The sequence below is a fragment of the Marmota flaviventris genome, chromosome 1, assembly GCF_047511675.1.
Source record: "Marmota flaviventris isolate mMarFla1 chromosome 1, mMarFla1.hap1, whole genome shotgun sequence".
NCBI lineage: Eukaryota > Metazoa > Chordata > Mammalia > Rodentia > Sciuridae > Marmota > Marmota flaviventris.
The window spans coordinates 34127525-34150864 of NC_092498.1; the positions used below are offsets into that span (position 1 = coordinate 34127525).

The window sequence follows — 23340 nt, forward strand, 5'->3', positions numbered from 1 at the left end:
TTAGTGTTTAATGTGCAGCTGCCCATGGCTTTAAGCCTACCACGTAGAATTCTGCAGAACGAAATAAACTATGAGAGTTATGATAGAAGGAGAGGGCATTGTGCTTATAGTTCCTGAGAAGTAGAAATGGCCCTGGCTAAATCTATGTTTCCATACTATTCCAAATGATTTTTTTTATATTTGAAAAATAAATCTATCATTACCCTAAGTTTTGCAGCACATAAAAGAGCCTAATTTTATCTCACTAGGTACATTGTGCCAACAATTTTGCCACCAGTATCCTTCTCTCAAATTAAAAAGGCTAATGAATATTAACCACTTTTTTAAAAAGAATGTTAACCAGTGTTTGGCAGTGGGACGACAATGCATAAAACTCCAGATTTAGTAACACATATTCCTTCCAAAAGTCAATAGTTCTATCCTTTTGAACACTGTCTTCTTTCACCGCTCGAGATTAGCAGCTGAACTGTGTGGTGGGGACTTATTCAAGCCATCCAAACCCCCCCCCCCCCGCCATGGTGTTGTGCCCCATCAATCCTCATCTGCCCTCGCTTCCTTCACTGCTACTGCATTGCTTCTGACTGAGCAAGGTGAGGCTTGGGAAGTATTTCCACTCTTACGTTTGCTGTCAGAGCTTTTAGAGAGAACTCAGGTCGAAATCAAAAATGGCAACTGACCTGAGGCTTGTATTCCAGTAGGATTATGTCACTCATGATTGTTGTTTCAGAGTGAAGTGTTTGACACTCACACACACTCATTTCCGCTCGGATCTGCTCCTGATTCCCCAAGTTTGTGTTTTTGCAGCATCCCGTGTACTGTGTAAATGTCGTTGGCACCCAGAATGCTCATAACCTCATCACTGTCTCCACCGACGGTAAGATGTGTTCCTGGAGCCTCGACATGCTCTCAACTCCGCAGGTGGGTTTGTTTTCCCCTAAACATAAGAGCATCCTGGTTAAAAAGATACCTACTTAATGGAACACGGTTCCTAGAAGCCAAACCCTCACATCCTATAGGAGCTAAAAATCAATGGATGCCCTTGAAAGAGTGGGGCCTGGTTTCAGCAATCTCCTCCTGAAGCCAAAACCCATTTCCTTTACCACAAATCATGTAATTATTGTAATACGTTAATCCTTAGGTCAGTTTCAAGTGAAAATGAAATAATCCATTTTAAAGCGTAGTAATTATGGAAGTTGCCTGTGGTATGAATTGTACTCGCCCTACAGCACTGTGAGAGAGATGCAAATGAGGTTGGAGCTCAGCAGAGCAATCCCGTAAGGGGACTTGCCTTGAAGGAAAGGTATCCCGGCAAAACAGAAACCCAAGCCCTTGCTTGTCCCTGTCCCCGCTGACAACTGCCTGTGTGGATGAAGAATTTGTTAAACCGTCTGTTTTTTTTTTTCCTCTGGAATGTTTGTCAGTATAGCTCCTGCCGGTCCTTGCTGAACAAATGAGAAGCTGAAAATGAAAAAGTTCCAGAGTTTCCAAACCACTAGTGATTGCAGTAATGGAAACCAAACAAAGGAGCAAAAGTAGGAGAGGAAGCTGGAGGCAGGTTCTAGACACAACTTTCAGAATGTACATGTGTACAGGCACATGCTGAGATACATACACACACACACACACAGGAGACACATACACACTTTTTTTTATTATTTCCATCTTTTTTATTTGCTCTTTTCAGTTATACAAAATAGAATGCATTTTGACATATCATACGTACATGGAGTATAACTTATCATTCTTGTGATTGTACCTGATGTGAAGTTACACTGGTCACATTTTCACACTTCTTTGCATGAAAAAAAGTACTTCATTATCCTCCAACTAAAAAACAACGAAAAGACTATAACATTGTTATAGTCTTTGAAAAAATGCAAGAAAATATCCAGAAAATTGTGAAGGATACCTAGGAGACAATGCTCAGTTCTAACACTCCTGTCCCCTTTCCTGAATAACAACTCTAGAATATCTGTCACTCAATTTTAGGGGACATGACAATTTCAAAATGTATGTGGAGACTGTAAAGAACCTTCTTGAAGTCTCTTTAAAATCAGGTAAATGGATGGAGTTAGAGAAGATAATGCTAAGTGAAGTTAGCTAATCCCAAAAAACCAAAGGCTGAATGTTTTATTTGATATAAGGAGCCTGATTCATAGTGGGATAGGGAGAGGGAGCATGGGAGGAATAGATGAACTCTAGATAGGGCAGAGGGGTTGGAGGGGAAGGGAGGGAGCATGGGGTTATAAATGATGGTGGAATGTGATGATCATTATTATCCAAAGTACATGTATAAAGACACAAATTGGTGTGAATATACTTTGTATACAACCAGAAAAAAAAAGTAGATTTCTATTAAACAAACAAAAAAAAATGCAGATGTACAGAATACTATAGCTAAGCATGTTCTTTATATAATCTTAGAGGAAAAGAAATAGTTCAAATAAACTACTTAGAATTTAAGCACCTTTGTGCTGATTATTATAGAGATTCAGCATTGTGTGTGGGTATTTTATGTTTTGTCTTAAAATTCTCAGCAATGTATTGTTTTCTTTTTAAAGCATGGAGATTATAAACAGATATAAGAGCAAACCCTCTCTTTAGGAATTCTTATATATTTCATTTATGTATACATAATTTTTATATTTTTTTCTCATTTCACTGATTTAACATGTATTTGTTTAGGTTAAAACCAGTGGTATGGGGGCTCTGAGACCCTTTTGATTGGTGTTAGCTTGCCTACAGACTCCTGTCTGCACAATAATGGCCAGTTTCATGGTGTGGCCTCCATGGATGTCAGGGAGACCTGGGGGCAGCCCAGAGTTACCCCTCCCAAGTGGATGACCAAGAGACATCACCTTCCTTGATGCTAACATTAGAGATGGGATAGATAGTATGCTCCAGTTTTCTATATCCTGTTGTTGCAACATTCTCTTCTTTAGCCTGGGATGCTAATGTGCTTGCTGAGTGTGGATTTCAGGAACAGCAAGTCTGAAAAGTGACCATGTGGCCTAAGCAGCCATCCTGTGGCAGGCATTTCCGATTGATGGACTCTTTGGCTGAAATGGCCTAGTTTGTTTACACAGGAAGAATGAAATCCCCAGCAACTACAATGATATGATACCCCAGAATGATTTTCTAAAAATTATTTCAGATATACAAAATAGAACTGATGTAAATCAGGAATACTCAGGGACATTGCTTATACTTAATTATTTTTCACTATCATCAAACTTAATTCTGCAGGATGTCTCTTAAAGTACTCCCTAATTCCAAATGTTACAAATAATTTTACATAAAATAAAGGCTCTCCTTTACATTTTAAACACTTATTTAAAGACTCTTCTCAATCTTATGCCCATACACCACCCCCAGCTAACCTCCTGAAATCTAGTTCACTTCAAAATCTGGTTTTTATGACCTGAGTGACAATTTTCTGGTTTCAGTCCATGGAGGACCCACAGTTCTGATCTGACAAATGTGCTTAGTACATCTGATATTAATACATGTGTATTCTCAGGAACAATTGATTTTGAAAATGTTTGTAAATACAAGGGTATTGTGTGTTTTATTAAAGCCTGGGGCTGACAAGTGTAATCATTACAGTATTATCTTTAGTTTCTGCACCATTAGTTTCAAAATTCTCACCTGTCATCTCTGCTTGACTTAGGAAGCAGCAGCACATGCTGATGAAATCCAGCCTGCCTGAAACCAGAGATACGCAGCAGCGTGAATGTCAGGGGCAGCAAAGCGTGGTTTCTGGCACAGCCGGGGTCTTTTGTAACGCTGTGTGAAAAGCAAACAGACGATTTAGCCAAATGATTTTTCCATGCTATCTTTGGCATGGCGAGGAGTTGACAGATGGAAATGTAACCACACTGTGTTTTGGTAGGAGAGCATGGAGCTGGTGTACAACAAGTCCAAGCCCGTCGCTGTTACTGGAATGGCTTTCCCGACGGGAGACGTCAATAACTTCGTGGTTGGCAGTGAGGAGGGTACAGTCTACACGGCTTGTCGTCATGGAAGGTGATGTTCTGTTTTCTTACTGATGACATGTTTCCCATTTCCGAAAGTCTGTAATCGCATTCTGGATCATAACCACCTTGCATTATGAGAAAGGTATTTATGAAGACATGTGAAGAACAACTTCAGGTCTTCATTACTTTAAGGCACATATCCACTCCGGTCCTTAGCCTTTTGTAACTCTGGTTCTTCACCCTGCCTTGTGGAAAAATGCCCAAGCTTCTTAGCAGATGCTGTAAGACTCCTTGTCTCTTCCCAGCCTCATCTTCTGCACATACCTTCAAGTTTCCACCGTGTGCCCATCAGGGATAGCAATGCCCAAATATTGCCTGTCCCTCCATGCCTCCTCCATCAGCGTGTTCCTTAGTTCTTTTATTTGGTCTGTCATTTCTCTCTTCTTTGATTAATTTCTTTTTATATTAAAGAGCTAGCACAGATCTCATTTCACACTGAAGCTTTTCTAAGTCTCTAGGGCAAAGGAGAGTCAGAAAGGCTTTACATCCTGCAGAATTTCAGATCTTTTATTCATTGATTGTTTGCAGGAATACTTGCTAAGAACTTCTCTCACACCAGGCAACATCATAAAGATATAGGAAGGCATATGACACGCATAGAATTAATGCTCTAATTGAGGGTAAAAGACTTATAAGCAGGGGCTGGAGTTGTGGCTCAGTGGTAGAGTGCTTGCCTGGCACGTGTGAGGCCCTGGGTTTGATACTTAGCACCACGTATAAATAAATAAATAAGTAATCCATTGACAGCTATAAATATTTTTTAAAGAAACGTGTAAGCAAATAAATCTGTACTTTAAGATAATAATTGACATGGAGAAAATTAAAGTTAATTCGTGTATTCTTTTGTGTGTTTCTACAGTAGCATTAATCACATTCGTATTATAATTATTCATTTGTCTGCCATTTTTCTCTTACTAAACTATATCCATTTCATTTTTGATTCCCTGCCAAATCCCTAAACTGTAACAACTAAGAGTTAAAAATCTAAATAGGGAATAAAGAAATGACAATAACCAAATACCATAATGAAATATCTTAAGACCCTCCCAGTCAGAGGGCAGGAATAATAAGGGATGCACAAACCACTGTGCAGTTTCCAGGTGATAAGAGCCTTGATTGAGAGATTAGAAGATGCCCCTGGAAGACAGAGTTGTCGTAATAAAGTGGACTCCAATAAGTTGGCCTAGATTGTAAAATTTAGTGCAAAACATAAAGGTGGCCTCCCTATGCTCATGCTGGTGCTTAACTTCTCTGCTTACTTTCATAGTTCTGGTTCAATTGGTTTTTTCATCTCCTGCAGTCATCTAAGTCTATATGAGGAACCACAAATTGTTCCAAGTTCATATTTCCGTGCTTTTGTGATTTGTAGAAAACAAGCATCCATGGCTCAGCTCCATAATTTTTCCATTCAAATAATACACTGTTATGTTTTTGCTCTTCTGCTTGTTTTTAAACAAGCAGTATTTGCCCTGCTCGTGTGATTTGAAGACAACTGGGGAAGAGATGCCTCACAGTTCCATGCCCAACTTTCCTACTATATAAAATCTGGCTGAAGCTATGCATTAAAGTTTTTGTCACAGCACAGGAAGATGTGATAAAGTTACTCATTCACACAAACATTTGCTGCTCACCTACTTTGAGCAGAGTGCATGGCTAGATGCTATGAGTCACCCAGATGTCATTTAAACTTGGCTCCTATCTTCAAGAAACTGATGACAGTAGAAAAGACAAGTGTCATATCTGAAGCACAAGGAGAATGCCATTAGTGCCACATAAGGCACAAAGAGTACATAGGGCCAAACACTAAGTCACAGATTTATCTACAGATGTATTAGAATCCTTAGGACACATGTTCAATTGGCTTAAACCAGAGTGTGCCTAAGTCCTTAATTATCTATGAAAGCTTACAACATATACATTGATATTTTTCGGATTTTTTTAGTTCCTCTAATGTGAATAAACATTCACACGATGAGTATTTTTATTCTTTGGCTCTGAATATGCACTCTTGTTCAGAAAGAAGGGTCCCTATGGGGAACACCACAAATTTCTTTACAACGAGCTTGATTTTGCTTTTTGCATTAGTTAATCCATGCAAAATATAAAATACAGATCTCAGTAAAGTCATAAAGTAGCAGGCGTTGGCTTTGTAGTAATTTTAAATGGGTCATATAGGGCTATAGGGGAGAGTGGGGGATTTCTATTTTTCACCTAACATACAGAAGGTGCAAATCCACTTCCATAAATTAAACAAGGTCCTCATTTTGCACCCTATAAACCCTTTCAGGATGCTGTTAAGAGAAAGTGGAGTCTCACCAGGGGCCACTTCAAAGATCAGTTCCTTGTGTTCATTAGAACAAATTTAAATGATCACGTGAGGAACTGCTGTTAGCAGTTTCACTGGGCATAATTTTTGAGTGCCTGTTACATGGAACACATGCTGCCACACTTTGCTTGTGATTTCAAATTTTGCTCAGCCCATTGACATTTATTGGTGCTTCAGGGGCCCAAATATTTTAACAATGGAAGCCATTTTTTTCTCTTAGTGACATAATATTGAGATTTCACAATCTGTACATAGTTGTCTTATTTATAATTTCATGCTCATGAATTTTTTAAAAAATAGTATTGGGGGTATTTTTCCTCAGATTTTCCTAATTGTGTAGAATTGCATGCAGAAATCATGTAGAATTGCATGCAGACTATTATGTGATAATAGAGGGGTAGAGGTAATCCAAACTTGGTTAAACAAAATATGTCTGAGGGTAATTTTTTAAATGTGTATCACTATTTCTCAAATGTGCTTTTTTTAAAGGGAGGGGCATGCATTTGTCTCTTTTCCTCTGCTGTTTCATTCAACAAGTGTTTATTGAACACTTATTGTGTACTAGACATTCTGCAATAAGAAAAACAAGATGCCTTCCTTTATGGAATTTACAAAATGGATTTGTAAATCACTCTTCTGTTTCAATGAAGCAAAAACATCATTTTCTCTAAATTATATTTATATTATGTGTTATATTTTGCAAAATAGAGGATTCCACAAATGGTTACATTTTTAGATATGTCAACTTCAAGAAATTTCCTTGAAAGAATGAATGATTATTCCTCCAAGAATGGATGGAGCTTTATAGCCAATAGACTCTCCAAAAAAGAGTTGAAATAGAACATGTGCAAATGCCCTCTCAAGAATAAAGCAGTCTAATTATAAAAATGAAAGCTTCTGAGAGTTAGGCATATTTGTTTCCATCAAAAGAGCTGCAGCAACAATGACAGGCTTTGAAAAATTCCTGAAAATGGTTAAATTAATGATAAAATTCATTATTGAATTCTGATGTCTCAAAGGATATTCCCCCCAACCTGTTTTTTAATCACCCAAAATAGCATAGCATGCTTACAATTTCTTTTTCTCAAGATAACTGAAAATGGCTTTATTGGTGGTAGTATATGGTGGTTATTCTAAATTCTGAAAAAAAAACACACAGAGATAAATTATTTTAAATCCATCACTGCTTTGCACACGTCACTGAGATTCTGTTCATGTGTGCTCTTCATACAGTAAAGCAGGCATCGGTGAGGTCTTCGAAGGACACCAAGGGCCAGTGACAGGAATTAACTGCCACATGGCAGTGGGCGCAATAGACTTTTCTCACCTGTTTGTCACATCATCATTTGACTGGACTGTCAAACTGTGGACCACAAAGGTAAGAACACCTTGGTTGAAATTCTCAGGTAACATACGGAGAAAGAGGATGATATTTTGTTCCCTGGGGAAGTTATAGGAAACACCTGTCTACCTAGCCTCATCTGGGTGACATGGCATTGGGAATTCATAGAACCTGCTGGTTATCTCTGTCTGTCCCAGAGCTAGTTAAAGCTTACCTTCTCAGTCCACTTTACTTATTTTTAAATATATGTAATATTTGAAAACAGTCTAATTGTTAAAAAATTTTTTCAAGTGATTCAAATAAGGATAAATCTGAAGTCCTCCTTCACCAAGACTAATCCCCCATATAATCAGTTCGGTATTAATCTTCTGGAGCTTTGTAGCAATTACTTACTTACATGTGTAGCATGGAAATATATGCTTTGGGTCTTGTTTTATCATTTGGCTGCTTGGTTTTTTTGTAGACTTTGGAGGTTTTTAAGCTAGAAAATGGCCCTCTATTACTTGTGTTTTAAAGGTAATGCTGACCATATTTGAGAGCAAAAAAGAAAAGTAAAGACCACCTGGAAGAAAAGTACAGTAGTCTAAGGAAGACCAGTAGTTTGAAATGGAAAGTAGTAGATGGATTTGAGAATCACATAAGAGATAAAAACCACAGAAATTGGTGACTGTTTTGATGGGGAGGAAGGTAAGGGAGGAAGTCATCAGGAGAGAAGCCAGTTCCATATGCAGGGCAACTGGCAACTTGTGGTAGCTTTCACTGTACTAGAGAACAGTAGAGGAGGGTGCATGATGAGGAAGATCTTTGCACATGCTGAGTTTGAACTGCCTGGGAGGAACATTTCAAGACCTCCAGTAGGCAGTTTGCCATGTGCAACAGAAGAGAGTGAGCTCTGGCTCCAGGTATGTATTTAATAGAAGTCAGAATAGCTAATCACATTTAAAGGAGAGGATTTTAAAAGAAACACTAAGTCTCAATCTTGAGGAAGAGAAATATTTAGAAAATAAACAAGAGAAATGGTACCAGAAAGGGGGATTGAAAAGTAACTCAAGGAATAGGAGAAAAATTATAATTTTGTGTGTAGTTGCATGGGTGTTAATGAAGGACAGAATTGACTCTTAACTGGACAAAAAGATGTATGACCTCATTTACGAGAGAAATTTAAAAAATAAAACCAAGTTGAGAGATCTATTTCTAACTATCAGTTTGACAGAAATCTTAATTTAACAACATATTCCGGGATGAGCCAGAAAGAAACCAGCCATTTGCATACATTGCCATTGGAGATGTAAAATAGCACTACAGTGTGGAAGGGATTCAGCACTATCTAAAAATACTGCATGCTTTAACAGACAATTCCAATTTCTGGAAATCTATGCCAAAGATAAACTAGCCAAAATAAGAAAAGGACGTATATAGAAAGATATTCATTCAAAGATCAATTGAATAGCAAAAGACCAGAAACAACCCAGAGTCTTCATCAGTAGGGCATATGTGAATCAAAGTAGAAAAAAATGAAGAAGACTTCTCCATAATATAATGACTGATCTATAGGATATATTTTTTAAGTTTAGAAAAGATAGATGGATAAAGTACATATAGTATTTTGTCATTGTGTAGAATTACATTTATATAAAAAGTTGGAAGGATGAACCACATACATAAATTACATAATAGGGAGACAATAGGATGAAAGATAAAGACAATAAGCAGAATTCTTGGAATTTGTCTTGTTTGTACATTTGACTTTAGAACCATATGAATATTTTATGTAGTTATAAAACAAAATAAAATAAAATTTGGTTTCATAAAAATTTGAAGTAACATGAAACAAATCCCCATAGTTGGTTCAAATTGATGGCAAAACCTTACAATAAGGAATGGCTTAAACTTTAAAATCGTGTACTGTTGGGTGTGGTGGAGCACACCTGTAATCCCAGCAACTCCAGAGGCTGAGGCTGGAGGGTCACATGTTCCAGCCTAGGTAACTAAGAGAACCCCTGTTTCAAAATACAATTTTAGAAAGAAAGGTGGGATTGGGAAATAGCTCTGTTGTAGAGCATCCCTGGGTTCTTTTTCCAGTATAAAAGAAAAGAAAAAGAAAAAATGGAAACACCTTAATAATTAAGAAAGTAGATAATATCACCTTTAAGTAGGCCTGCCCACATAATTAGATCTGAGTCTTATCAACTTTCCAGATCTCTGAATTTCAAGGCAACAGGAGATACAGATGCCTGATGTTATGTAACACCTCAGATATGTAATCAGACAAATTTGGACAATGGGTAAATTTGTTGGACAACTGATTTCACTTCTGTAAAAAAACTAAAACATAACAAAAACAAACAAACAAAAAACCTCGAAGTAGAAGCTACAAAACAGAACAAAACAAAACTTGAGACATTTCATCCAATCCCAACATATGGATTTTATGTAGATCTTGATTCAAACAATAAACCAGTTTTAAAAATTTAGAAACTACCGAGGAAATGTAAATGCTGACTGTACCTTTGATGATACTTATGAGTCGTTATTTTAGGTATGATATTCTAATCACTTTGAGTGGTTTTACTTCTTAGGAATGCATATTAAAATGTTTACAGAAAATACACTGATACCAATGATTTGCTCAAAATAAGCAGTTTGTGGATATAGATGAATATAATTGACCCTGTATTGATAATTACTGAAGATAGATGTTTGATATTAGTTTACCTCTAAATAGGTTTGAAATCTTCTACAGTGTAAAAGACAGAAGAGAAATAATGACAAATACCTCAGAGAAGTAACATCAGGACCAAAATACATCCATTATTAGTTAGAACTCAGAAACCACTGATGTTCATAGCAAATACAGTTTCTTTGTGGTGTATTAAATATTTGACACAAATTATAATGGGTTATAGAATGAGTGGAAAGTGAGGATAAATCAAGACTTTTCTATTTTATTTAAGACTACAGGGACTCAGGATATCGCTGCTATGGAAAAGCCAGTGAAGATGGAGAGTATAAAATCTCTAAGTGTAAGGTAGAGAAAGAGTCATTATAATGTGAGCTAGATCCCTAGCATGAGCAGGGGAAATGAATTTTAAATATAAGCTGGAAAGGATGCGGTCAGATATGTCTAAGTCTGAAAAGTCTCTGATGATGGCTATTTTCTCAAGGAGTTGGGAGGTTAACTGTTCTGATGAGCATGAAGTGGAGGTACTGAAAGGAGCAATTTCAGCTCATAAGAGGAGGATAGGAAGAGCTGAGTAGGGAAACAAAACCGGACTCTGGGCAGAACGTTTTCGTGGCACCAGTCTTCGGGACTGATTTCTTCAGAAATACAAACATGGAAGAGGAATGCTAGCTGGATGTGAGATTGAAGCCTTAGCAGGGTGTGATGGAAGGACCTAGAACATGGAATCTGGAGATATGGATAAGAAAAGTGTAAGCTGAAGCAGAAAGGAAATGAAAACAGACAGGATGAAGTCAAGGGAGGAAGGGATTGGAAGCCCCCAGAAGATCAAAGAACAGGTATGAAGGAAGGACTTGGGTAAGAGAATTTGTAAAATAAGAGATGATCGTTAGGAAATGAGGTGTTTGGATTAATGATCCACAACTGGAATAGTTCCATATGATAAGAAAAAGAAGGAGAAGGTAAGAAGACAATGACAGCATCATCAAGGATGAGGTATTGTGTAGTTGAAATTCAGTGAAGATGAAACTCACTAGAGAATGCAGGTCATAGAAAAGGTCAAGGTGTCTATGTGTCTTTGGAGTGGACAAGAATAATGGCTAGACTGAGATGGAAAAGGAGACAGTGACCACATGCTGAACTCTCCAATGAATTAGGAGAGAGATGAAGAGGTGAAGGATGATAGAGCCAGATGGATGAGCTTAAAAGAAGACTTTTTCCTGGAGAACTGAGGAGCAGTGAAATAGCCCCAGAGAGCAAGTAAGAAGCTGACACACTCACTATTTTGAAAGACAATACAGATAATGCCCAGCTTCTACTTGAGGGCCTTTATCTGAGACAGACAGAAAGGTGGTGAGCTTATGGTAGGGCTAGAATTCCTGAGGAGATAGTAGAACAGGCCACCAAGGAGAAAGCTAAGAACACAAGAAAAGGCATTTACCATGACAGAGAGACCCAGGGATACGGGAGGTCATGGTGGAAACATCTGGAAAGGAAGAAATCCTAAGTGGTTTGGGTAAAATAAATGCTGATAGATATTTCTGGAAAACCATATGAGACCCCACCAAAAAAAAAAAAAATGATGGGGATAGGTTGCTAAAAAGGGCCCTGAAGTGCAGAATAAGATGGCAGTCTTTACAGATTCTATCAAAATGTGGACAACATGAAGGGAGCAAGGATAAAAACACATTGCACATCCACCCACCCCGTGCCTTACCACATTGCATTTCATCACTAAACCGCTGTCAGGGAGGACCTCCCTTTGAAGCAGAAACCTTGCTGGAGTGGTTTTCCTTGCAAGAGAGGAACAGGCTACGTTCCAGGCAGCTGAGTCAACAAACTCACAAGTACCATTTTCATCCAAACGGCTTGGAGGAAAATATCCAGTAAGGAAATGAGGCTGGAATGATATAGGTCTCTACTTGCTTGTGTAGATTGATTTTTATTTTATAGGTGATGGCAAATCATTTTAGAAGTGTATTAATCAAAATTTAATTTTAAGAGTTTGCTTTGAAATACTATGGGAGATGAATTTGCATGTGTGGCCTACACCAACATTTTAGTGAACTCATACTGTGTTGTAGGCATTGTGATAAATGTTTTAAATCCTTACAATAAACCTGAGTGGATATTAGTATCCCAATTTATATAAGAGGAAATAGGAATAAGAGGGCTTAAATAACTTCCCTGCTCTCCTTAGTGAATAAAGTGGGGAAATTGGGATTTAAACTTAGTTTTGTGTGATCTCAAAGCCTGTGTTCTTGGGTCAGAGCTATAGCTCAAAAATACAGTGCTTGCCTAGCTTGTCAAAGGTCTTGGGTTGGATTTAATTGGTGCATTTAGTGAATTCATTCTATACACATATATGGAATATCACACTGAACCTCATTAATATGTATAATTAATACATGTTAATAAAACATTTTTAAGCCTGAATTCTTTTCCACACCAGGATGCTAAGCACAGAGATAAGAAGCCCAGTTAGAAGCCTAGTTTGGTTATCAAGATGAAAGACAATAAGCTTATGGAGAAGAATAAAGCCAAATCTGAGAGATAAAATCAACCAGACACAGTGACCAAATGACTTGATTTGAGAGTTAGTCAATAATGATTCTGCTATTTCCAACTTTGGCATCTGAGTGATGGTTCACATGATCATTTCAGGACAAACAAGAGGAGGAGCAGTCTTGGGTTAAAGGTACAAAATTAGCGATCTGAACATGTTTAAACTGAGGTGCCCAGAAATTCCTAGAAGGTAATTAAAGAGATACATATCAGTCCATTCAGGCTGCTATAACAAAATAACTTATACTGGATAATTTACAAACAATGCAACTTATTGCTCATAGTTCTGGAGGCTGGGAAATCTACAATCAAGGCATCAGCAGATTCAGTATCAGATCAGGACCCTGCTCCAAAGATGGTATATTCCTGCTACATCTCCTTGGGTAGAAGGGCCAGGCAGCCTCTCAAGCTTCTTTCATGAGGGCACTAATTCCATTCATGAAGGCTCCAACCCAAGGACCTAATCACCTCTTAAAACTCTCACCTTTAAATACCATCCTATGGGGATTGAGTTTCAATGTATTGGTTTTGAGAGGACACAAACATTCAGACCACAGCAATACTGAAATTTGGGGGTAAGAGTTGAGTTTAAAAGAATAGATATGACAATGATCAGTATATAGTTAGTAATTTATTCCCAAGGGGAAATCTACTAATAAAATGTGAAGAGCACATTGAGTCCAATGTTGGAGCCACTGATGCAGCATGTGTTGAAGCATAAGAATGTAAATCAAGGGTGTTAAACATCAGAGATGTCAAGGAATAGACAGATGGAAAAGGCCAGAGGAGGATCACAGAGGCCTCAGTGAGAACCATTTCAGTACAGCAGTGGGGATGGATTATATGTGGTTAGAGAGTAACAGTGGACACAGAAAATATAGACTACTCTAGAAGAGAAAGAGAGAGAACAGTGACAAGCAGGAAAAGCTGGAACATGGAAGGATTTGATTATTATACTATTTGAAGGACCTGAGTATATTTGTGACCTGAAAAGGAGCCAATAAAAAGTGTGGCCAATAGTGTGAGTCTTAAAAACTAGGAAAAGATGATTACAGGTACCTGTGTGGAAGAGCTAAATGGGGACTGGGGCAGGGGGAGAATGAGGCAGGACACCAGTAGGGATTGAAAAAAAAGGGTATAGGTAGGTTTAGCTAAATGGAAGTGTAGTAGAGAGGTGAGGAATAAAACAAGGGTTCTATTTCTCAGTGAAATAAGAGGTGCAGTTATCTGCTAACAGAGGTCTATGATGTGGTTAAAAGAGGAGCTGGGCACAGTCACACACACCTGTAATCCCTGTGGTTTGGGAGGCTGAGGCAGGAGAATCACAAGTTCAAAGCCAACTTCAGCAACTTAGAAAATAAAATATAAAAGTGGGGATATGGCTCAGTGGTTAAGTGCTCCTGGGTTCAATCCCCCATCTAAAAAAAAAAAAGAGAGAGAGAGAGAGCAAGGGGGTTTAGACCAGGTCCTCCTTGGGGTACTCCCTGACTCCAGGATGTCTGACTTGCACAGACATAAGGACCAGCTGGGACTAAATATCACGGACACATTTTGTAGGTGATGTCTGACTTAAATTTTACAAGGTAATCAGAAGAGTGTCTGGAATTATGTAAGCATGCTGTTGTTGAATCTCTTCATAAAGCTCCTAATTCTGACCTTTGAAGCTCTGCATGACATGACCTCACCTTGCAGTAGCAGGTTGACAGATTTAGGTGTGGGAAATACATCTCATCTCCACAGTTCTTCTAAACCAGAGGTTCTTCTTTTTTATTGATTCTTTTTAGTTATACATAATTCATTATGTATTAGAATTCATTATGACATCATTATAAAAGTATGGAATATAATTTGCTCTGATGCAGTCTGCAGTACTTCCCCTGTCCCTCCTCTCCCCCCCCCCCCAGTTCCCTTCCCTCTACTCTATTGATATTTTTAAACCTGGGGTTCTTAAAGGGTAGGTGCCTGTTCATCAACAGCATTACCAGGGTCTTAATTAGAAATGCACATTCTCAAGGTCCCACCCAGACCTCCTGCATCAAAACCCCTGGGAGTGGGCCCAACCATCTTTGTGTTCCTAATGCTGCAAAAAAAAAAAAAAAAATGTGAAAAGTCATGCTCTAAAGAACTGTAAAGTTCTCTATCAAACTCCCCATCCTACAGTGTCAATAGGGCAATTCAGTCATTTTGAGGGAACTCTCCTTTCCACTGGGCTTGTGTTGAGAGTCTTGGGACCAAGTTTTGAGTTCCTATAGGTGAATGAAAACTAGCTTGCCACCACCACACCACCAACTCACTTTCTTTCTTTCTTTGGTACTGGGGATTGAACCCAGGGTGCTTAACCACCCAGCCACATTCCCCAGCCCTTTTTTATTTATTATTTTGAGATCGGGCCTCACCAAGTTACTTAGGGCCTCACCAAGTTGCTGAGGCTGGCTTAGAACATGCGATCATCCTGCCTCGGCCTCCTGAGCCATTGGAATTACAGGCATGTGCCACTGTTTCATTCAGTTCTTGATATATTAAAGATACTACTGATTCTGGCCAAGCATTTGTATGATGCATATGTTTGAAACCCCAAGTTAATTAAAACCTTTTGTGATGTGCTGGGAACAATGGTTATGCTTGAACTCTTTGACAATGTGGGCTGGTGTCATTCTCCTCTCTTTTGGTTTTTTGTTTGTTTGGTTGGTTTTGGTTCCAGGCATTGAACCCAGGGGTGCTTAACCACTGAATCACATCCTCAGCCCTTTTTTGTATTTTATTCAGAGACAGGATCTTGGTCATTTGTTTAGGGACTTCCTGACTTGCTGAGGCTGCCTTTGAACTCAGGATCCTCATGCCTAAGCCTCCTGAGTTGTTGGAATTACAGGCAAGCACCACCACACCTGGCACATTCTCCTCCTCTTAATCTTAACAAATGTAAGAGTTAAAGGGAAAAGTAACAACATGTCTTAAAATTACTAGTAGTTTTTGCAATACTATTATATAAAATAAATAGGGAAAAGGGAAAAATAAATATTATTTTGAAAATACTGCAAATCAAGGTCTTTGGCTTTTTAAAATCTAATTGACAGTAAGAATTTTCAAAGGGGTCTGTGGCAGAGAAAGAAATGAGATGAGTATTTTCGTTAGTCCTTTCTGACAATAATGATTACCTTAGTAATCTTTATTTTAACTCACTGGGTAGGTTGGAGTCATTTTATCAATTAAACAAAGTTAAAGATTATGGTGGAGTCTCACTTAATAGCCAGATGAGTGACACCATCAAACTGAAGCTTGCAAGTGAAATAACGTGAGGATATAGAAAGACTGATGCTAAGAAACAAGACATTGAACTTAAAAGGAGGCTATAATATAATACTTTGTGAAAAGCAGTGTAGGTCAAGAAGATAACCAAAGAAAGTTCAAAGACAAACCAAACAACAGGAGAATTTGGCCATGCAGATGTGCATTTTGTACACTCCACTGACCAAGAATTCATATTTCTAGTGCAAAGATAAAGTATTAGGAAAGAAAAATCTGTATTCCAGGGAAGGATGCTCTAAGCCACTATAAATTTTCTTTCAAAATGGTATTCACATACCCTGCAAAATCAAGCTCATCTTGAAGTCTGTAGCAAAGACCATATTCACTTACTTTGCATAACTAATATGATTTCCAGAGAGACAATAGCACTTCACATTCTTTTAGAAAAAGAGAAGCTGTCATTTTAAAGATCAAAATTTTAAAATAAAACTTCTGTACTTAGGATTTAAAAATATTGCAGCTAAATGAAAAGTATATTTGCAAAAAATGCAAACATTGCCAATTTTCTTTGTGATTTGAATAATTAATATTTCCAGTGATCTTACATATGACTTTACTTAAATTTTTCATGAATATTGGACAGGTTGCATTCTTGAACTGGGAAAAATGAACGAAAAACACGACACTTCATATTTTAAGGTATTTGAGTTTCTAAATTTCCAAAAGAATAGCTTGGTTTATGAGCACCAAATAGCCACATTGATTGATTGTAGGTGAAAATTTTATCAACCTATTAGTGTTAGAGAATATCGAAATTTTAAAAGTATTAAATAATTTTAATAATTTACTGATTAAATAGGTAAAGGAAAAATAAGCAATAATGACAGAAGCAGTTAGGGGGTCATCATAAACTTAAGGCAATGTAATTAAGGCTACTTATTTATTTAGTTACATTGGGGATCAAACCCAGTACCTCACATGTGCTTGGCAAGTGCTCTACCACCGAGCTACACCCCTAGTTCCATTTTTATTTTTAAGTATATGAATGCAATCGTTTTTTGATAATGAAAGGAGCTCTATTCACCATTTTAATTATCAATATATTTTGTTTTAATTCCATACTAGATTCTATCTTGAGGAAAATGAAAGAAATAAATTATAAGCTCTTGTCCCAGCAGATAAAGAAAACATCATTGATATAATTGGTCACTAGGTAGATAGAATCTGGGAGATGTCAAGTGAATAGTAGAGCAGAACCAGTTGTGTCCTGATTGGTGTATGGAGGGTAGGTGTTATTAGTCAGGTTTTTGTCACTGTGACCAAAATACTGATGAGGAAAATCCTAAAGGAGAAACAACTTATTTAGTCTCATGATTTCTGAAGATTCAATTTACAGTGAGCCAACTCCATTGCTGTAAGCCCAAGATAAGGCAGAACATGATGGCAGAGGAAGGTGCTCAACTGTGACATCAAAGAAGCAGAGAGCAAAAGGGCAAGAGACAAGCCAGGGACAAGATACAGTCCATGGGCATTCCCCAGAGACCTACTTCCTCCAGCCATGCCCCACCTGCATACAGTTACCACCCAGCATTTCATTCAAATGATTTATCTATCAGATGTATAAAGACTTCGACGAAGTTACTGCTCTCATCATCTAACTATTTCACCTCTGAACATTCTTACACTGCCTAGCACATGAGCTTTTCAGGGGACACCTCATATCCAAACCATAACAACAGAGCATGGAAGACAGAGAGCATAGGTCCTCTAGCTGTCCACATGGAGGCCACCCATGAGAGACCATCCATGTGAATTCTCACTTCAGCATCGTCTGTTTCTGTGTCTTTATCTACCCAACTTCCCCTTTGCTCCAACTTATGAAAAACAAAGTGCAAACACCTACCCTTGACCTTGCTGCCTCCTTCCCAACCAGTTTGTATTCTGCCTTTTTCTACCAAACTGCAATTTCACCCCTTACAATTTGTCTTTATCCCCATGATCTCCACAGACCTTCTTCTGCTCCTTCAAAAGTTGCTCTGACCTTCTTCTTGCCTGGTCCAGTGGTCATTCTGCCACTTTCATTTCCTTTGATGATTTTGATGCTTTAATGTCAATTGGTCCCTGGAGCATCCATCTTTAAATGCATCAATGAGGCAGCTTTGAAAGTACAGTAAAAAGTTACATACTTAAGTCTGTCTTTGATGATCCTTTCAAAAATAGAAAATGCATTGCCTGAATAAATTCTGTTGAGTACCAACTCTTACCTTTTACTGTATGTTAGCACATTAAATTTCCAATCCTTCAAAAAATGCTGGTGTTGATGCTTGGAAATAAAGTATGCACTCTTGACTGGATTAAAACATTCATTATTCCACTCAGCTTTTCTATTTGCTGAGGTTTGGGATAGTTTTTTTCCTGTGCTGCAGTTGAACTTAGTGGCTAGACAAGTTATGAGTCTCTGGATTTTCATCATTACATCCAATTTGGAAAGTTTCAGTGGATTCCAATTAAACATTGGGTTAATATTTATTTTGGTCTTGGTACAACTTCACAAGATTTAGGCTCCTGATACTGTTCCTGTATTTGCCAGGTCATTCCCTTTCTTTTGACTTCAAAGAGCTTATGTTTCTTCTGCTTGCATTAATACCATCTTCTATATCTTTTTTACATTAGACTTTGGGGCTCCAAAATTTAATTTCTTTCTATTGACTGGTCAGGTATATGGCCTGACTTAACCCATGCATTGATATTTGATGTGAATCTTGGATACCACCTTGGGGTGCTATCATTCAAGGACCACTCATGATACACATTTGATTGATGGAAATCACTGACTTCCTCTGAATGTATCGTGACATGCATGCAGCTGTCCTATCCATTAACATGCATCTCAATCCTCCAGTCTCTTAACAAAACCGTGAATCTAAGAATGAAATTGTCTAAGTGACTGAAGGATGATGACTTTGCACAAATTAGAAAGAAAATCTTCACTCTTCAAGCAATGGCTGTGAAATCAATAAACAAGTATTACCTACTTCATTTCTACATCTTCTGCCAGGGTTAAAATATAGGATCACTGTCTTAACTGATTGTTTTCCCTCTTAGCTACTAGGAAAGAATGATAATTTGAATCTGTTATGAATAAAAGAGATTGGAAACAGTTTTTCCCTAAGGAAAAACATTCATTATTTCTTTCTAAATGTATTCATTAAAAATGATTATGCATTATAATAAATGGTTTAAAATGGACACATTATATATAATACAATGACAAAAATACTTTTGTATCTTGAATCACAGTGATTATGCAACTGAGATAGAACTGCCACCCTTCTCCTGTCAGACTGTGAGCTCCTTAAGACTAGGTCTGTCTTTTTTTGTCTCTATTCCCACACCAGACATAGTGCTTGGAACCTGGTAAGCACTTAATAAACCAATGAATTAATACATGAACAAATAAATCCTTTTTTTAAATTTTAAAAAGAAGTATACATTGAAATCATACTACATCACATGTATAATTAACTGTGTTTTCGAGAAGTAAAATTCATAGCTACAAATCCCCAGTACCACACACAAAAAAATTCATAGCTACAGTTAAGAAGTATTATAAATAGAAAACTGAGGTTAAGCTTTAAAACTTCTATTAGAAAATAGTTAAGAAAGTATAACATTGAGGGAACAACCAAAGGTAACCATCCATACAGTAGAGAGTCCTCCTAGATGAACTCCTCACAAAGGAGATAAGTAGAATCCAAATCAATTTTGAGACAGATGTGAAGAACTAGGCAACCAAAGTATGTGTCCTTACCTGCCACCTGCCATCTGTGAGCAAGGGCTGAGATTCCCCATCAGGCATGGCTCAGGGATACCTGTTCCTGGAAAGTCACTTCTTGGTGTGCTGTAGCCCTCTTACATTCAGGAATGCTCTTTCTAAAGACACTCCTAGGAAAGCCTGTCTTCTCTGGGGAGAAGAACGGAGCCTTTCTTTCTCACTCATAGCTTATAAGAGAAACTCCTATCTCACTAAGATAGTGAAGAGATGGAAGAAAAATGTGCTAAAGAGGCTTCTCAGAACCAGGGACATCCAAGCTGAAGTCTGAAGTAGGTATTAGTTAGATAAGAGGGAAAAAGGAAAGTTCACACAGGATAAACAGAGTATATAAAACACAGAAGCATGGAAGAGTGGACATTTGCTAGCTCTGTGAATTTAGAAAAGTTGTTCCACCTCTCTGTGCTACAATTTATTCATCTGTGAAGTTGGGATTAAAATACCACCTATTTCATGGTGTTCTTGTGAAAATTAAATGATTTAATATGCATAAAATTCTGAGAATAGTGTTCAGCACAGAATAAACACTGTGAAAGAAGCAGTAATAATAATTACCATTATTACTATTAAACTTTGTTGTTATTTTTGCCATTGTGACTTGGACATTAAGTGATTTAGTGGGTGCTATAGTTTGGATCTTGAATGTCCTCCAAAAGACCACGTATTAAAGCTTGGTCCCCAGGATGGCACTAGTGGGAGGTGATAGAAGTTTGGAGAAGTAGGTCCTCATTGGAGGTCATTAGTTCACTAGAGTCACCAGTACTCTTCCTTTTTTGTTCCCTGGCTTATGATGAGACTGGTTTTGTTCTGCCTCATGCTCTTACCATTGTGGAATGCATCACCCAAAGTAACAGAGTCAGGCAATTAAGAACTGGAATCTCCAAAGCTATGAACTAAAGTAAACCTTTTTTCCTTATAAATATGTTATCCCAGGGCTTTCATTATAGTAATGGGAAGCTGATTAACACATGGGGCTGGAGCAGTAGGTATAAGGTGACAGGATAGAAATATTGCAAGGATAGCTATGGGGACAGAAGGGACCAGATGACAAGACAGTCTGTGGGGTCATAAAATTGAATGCAGACTTTCATCTGCAGATGACAAGGGTGATTGTTAAATTATTTGGATCTGGAAAGTCCCCAAAGATTCATTTACTTAAAGATGTGACCCCCCAATGCAGCAATGTCCAGAGGTGAGATTATTAGAAAATGAATGAATCATGAGGACTCTAACCTCAGTGGATTAAATCCAGTTGATGAATTAAGAATTTGAATGAATTATTGGGAGGCAGGGCCTAGTTGGAGGAAATAAGTCACTGGGAGCATGCCCTGGAACAGTTTTTCTTATCTCTGGCCCCTACTTCTCTTCTTCCTCCCTCTAACCTTTCTCTTTCTCTGCTTCCTGGCTGCCATAAGCTGAGCAACTTTCCACCACTATTCCCCTTCCACCATGAGGTTCTGCCTCACCTCAGGCTCAGAGAAGTGGAGTGAGCCAACCATGATGCAGTGATTTATTTTACGTGACTGAAACCTTTGAAACCATGAGCTAAAATAAACCTTTCCTCCTCCAAGTTGTTTGTGTCAGGTACTTTGTTCCCAGTGGTGAAAAGCTGACTAGCACAGAGATAGCATAGAGATAGCACAGGGTCTCTTTGTCTCTTGTTTGATGTCATGCAGAGGGAAAGTGAGCACTAAGGACAGCACACATTCCCCACAGAGTTTGGACCCTAGTGTTGACCTAATGTTCTGCTTCAGACAACTGGCTTAATCCAATTACCAACAGTATTTATATTCTATATTAACTCTGTGATCCATCCCATAGATCTTTCATATCTCAGCATTAGTAGGTCTTGTTATTAATGGACCCACAACTCCATCACAGTTATAGCAACTTGATTGACCAGTGTCAACTTTGGCAACCCTTCTTGAGACTTCCCCTCCGATTCACTGCTGCCCCTAAATTTTGAGACGAAGCCAGACTGTATTTGACAATCATCATCACACTAACAGAAGCTTCATTTACCTGACTGCTTACATCTGACTGGCATTGTGCCAGAGATTTCACATAATTTTAAGAATATTTGTACCAGTGCACTGCCATGTGACCTCATCTTGAATGAGTCATTGCAGAATAGTGTCATCTGGTCTTTCTACTAGTTTTGTGTTTACCTGCATTTACATTGTATCCTCAATTGAACTTTTCTTTTCATCAACTTTAAATTGTTTTTTGGTTTTGGATCCAAACATATATTCCCTTTCTCCTTGTTCCAACAAACCTCTGTTGCTAGTTTGTCAAATCTTGACCCATGGGTCTTTTCATACCTGCCCCACCAAGTCCTGGCTTCTCAAAGGGGAATGTGGCAAGATTAGAAGATAGAGGCAGTTTCATTTGTTTTAGATCTACAAAAAGTGTGTTTAAGGGTTTTTATTCTTAGTAATCCTAATATCACTTGCTTTTACAATATCTACATATTTCTTTAACTTGTTTGACAATTTAGTATATACTTCCACATTCTTTTTTCAGAATAGGATTTTGTTTTGCTCATCTTTATCTAGTACCCAATCCCTGCTAGTTTATTAGGGTTACACATAATATAGAATGAGTAGAATTTTCCATAGGAGAAATTACTACTTAATCAACTTGAGTTAATAAATATTGGGAGATTGTTCTCATTTTTCTAGGACTTTGTAAAGAACAAATAAGAGTTTTGTAGTGGAAAAATAAATATAATTAATCTTTGAAAAATGCTCCTTTTTCCTTCCAAAGTGGAGTAACCAGCCTTCCCATAAATCCTGAGGAACCAGACCTCAGTGTTTACTACTGGAAGCTCACCAGCTCTGTGGAAGTTTCTGGAAAGGAATGTTGTGGAATTGGCGGTTGAGTGAAATAGCTTTCTCTCCTGTCCCCTGGTTCATTGGCTTGAACTAAGCCCAAGTTGAAAGTAAGAAAAGGTTTCTTATAAGTTGTCAGTTTCCTTCTCACTTAGGACCTTCCTTAATGATTAAAAACTTGACTTTTAAACCCAAGTTCCCCTTCACCTCTCTGCCAGGTGCAGCAGCAGGACAGTCTGCAGTGGGTCACCACTCCTGAAGGGCTGTGCTTGAGACTTTTGGCTTCCTCCACCTGTGGAACTTCACTTATGCCTAACTGGTTTGATTGTTCTCTCCCTCAGCCGCCCTCCTTTAACACAGGTCAGCAAATGAGCTGAGATTTTGCTATTCTTTTGCTTTGAGGACCATTTCATTAATGCAGCATCTATGGATTATCAATATGAAGTGTGTTTGTGTGTTTCTGAGTGTGTGGTTTTATTTC

At 38.0% G+C, this 23340-nt stretch overlaps 1 protein-coding gene across 1 annotated transcript in view; it reads left to right on the top strand.

Moving 5' to 3' along the window:
- Dync1i1 (dynein cytoplasmic 1 intermediate chain 1) overlaps positions 1 to 23340 on the top strand; it is a 294624-nt gene that overhangs the window by 230628 nt on the left and 40656 nt on the right. Inside the window, exons 11-13 of the mRNA XM_027952799.2 lie at positions 805 to 918; positions 3893 to 4026; positions 7597 to 7741. Of these exons, the coding sequence (XP_027808600.1) occupies positions 805 to 918; positions 3893 to 4026; positions 7597 to 7741 (393 nt within the window). The remainder of the gene's footprint in view (positions 1 to 804; positions 919 to 3892; positions 4027 to 7596; positions 7742 to 23340) is intronic.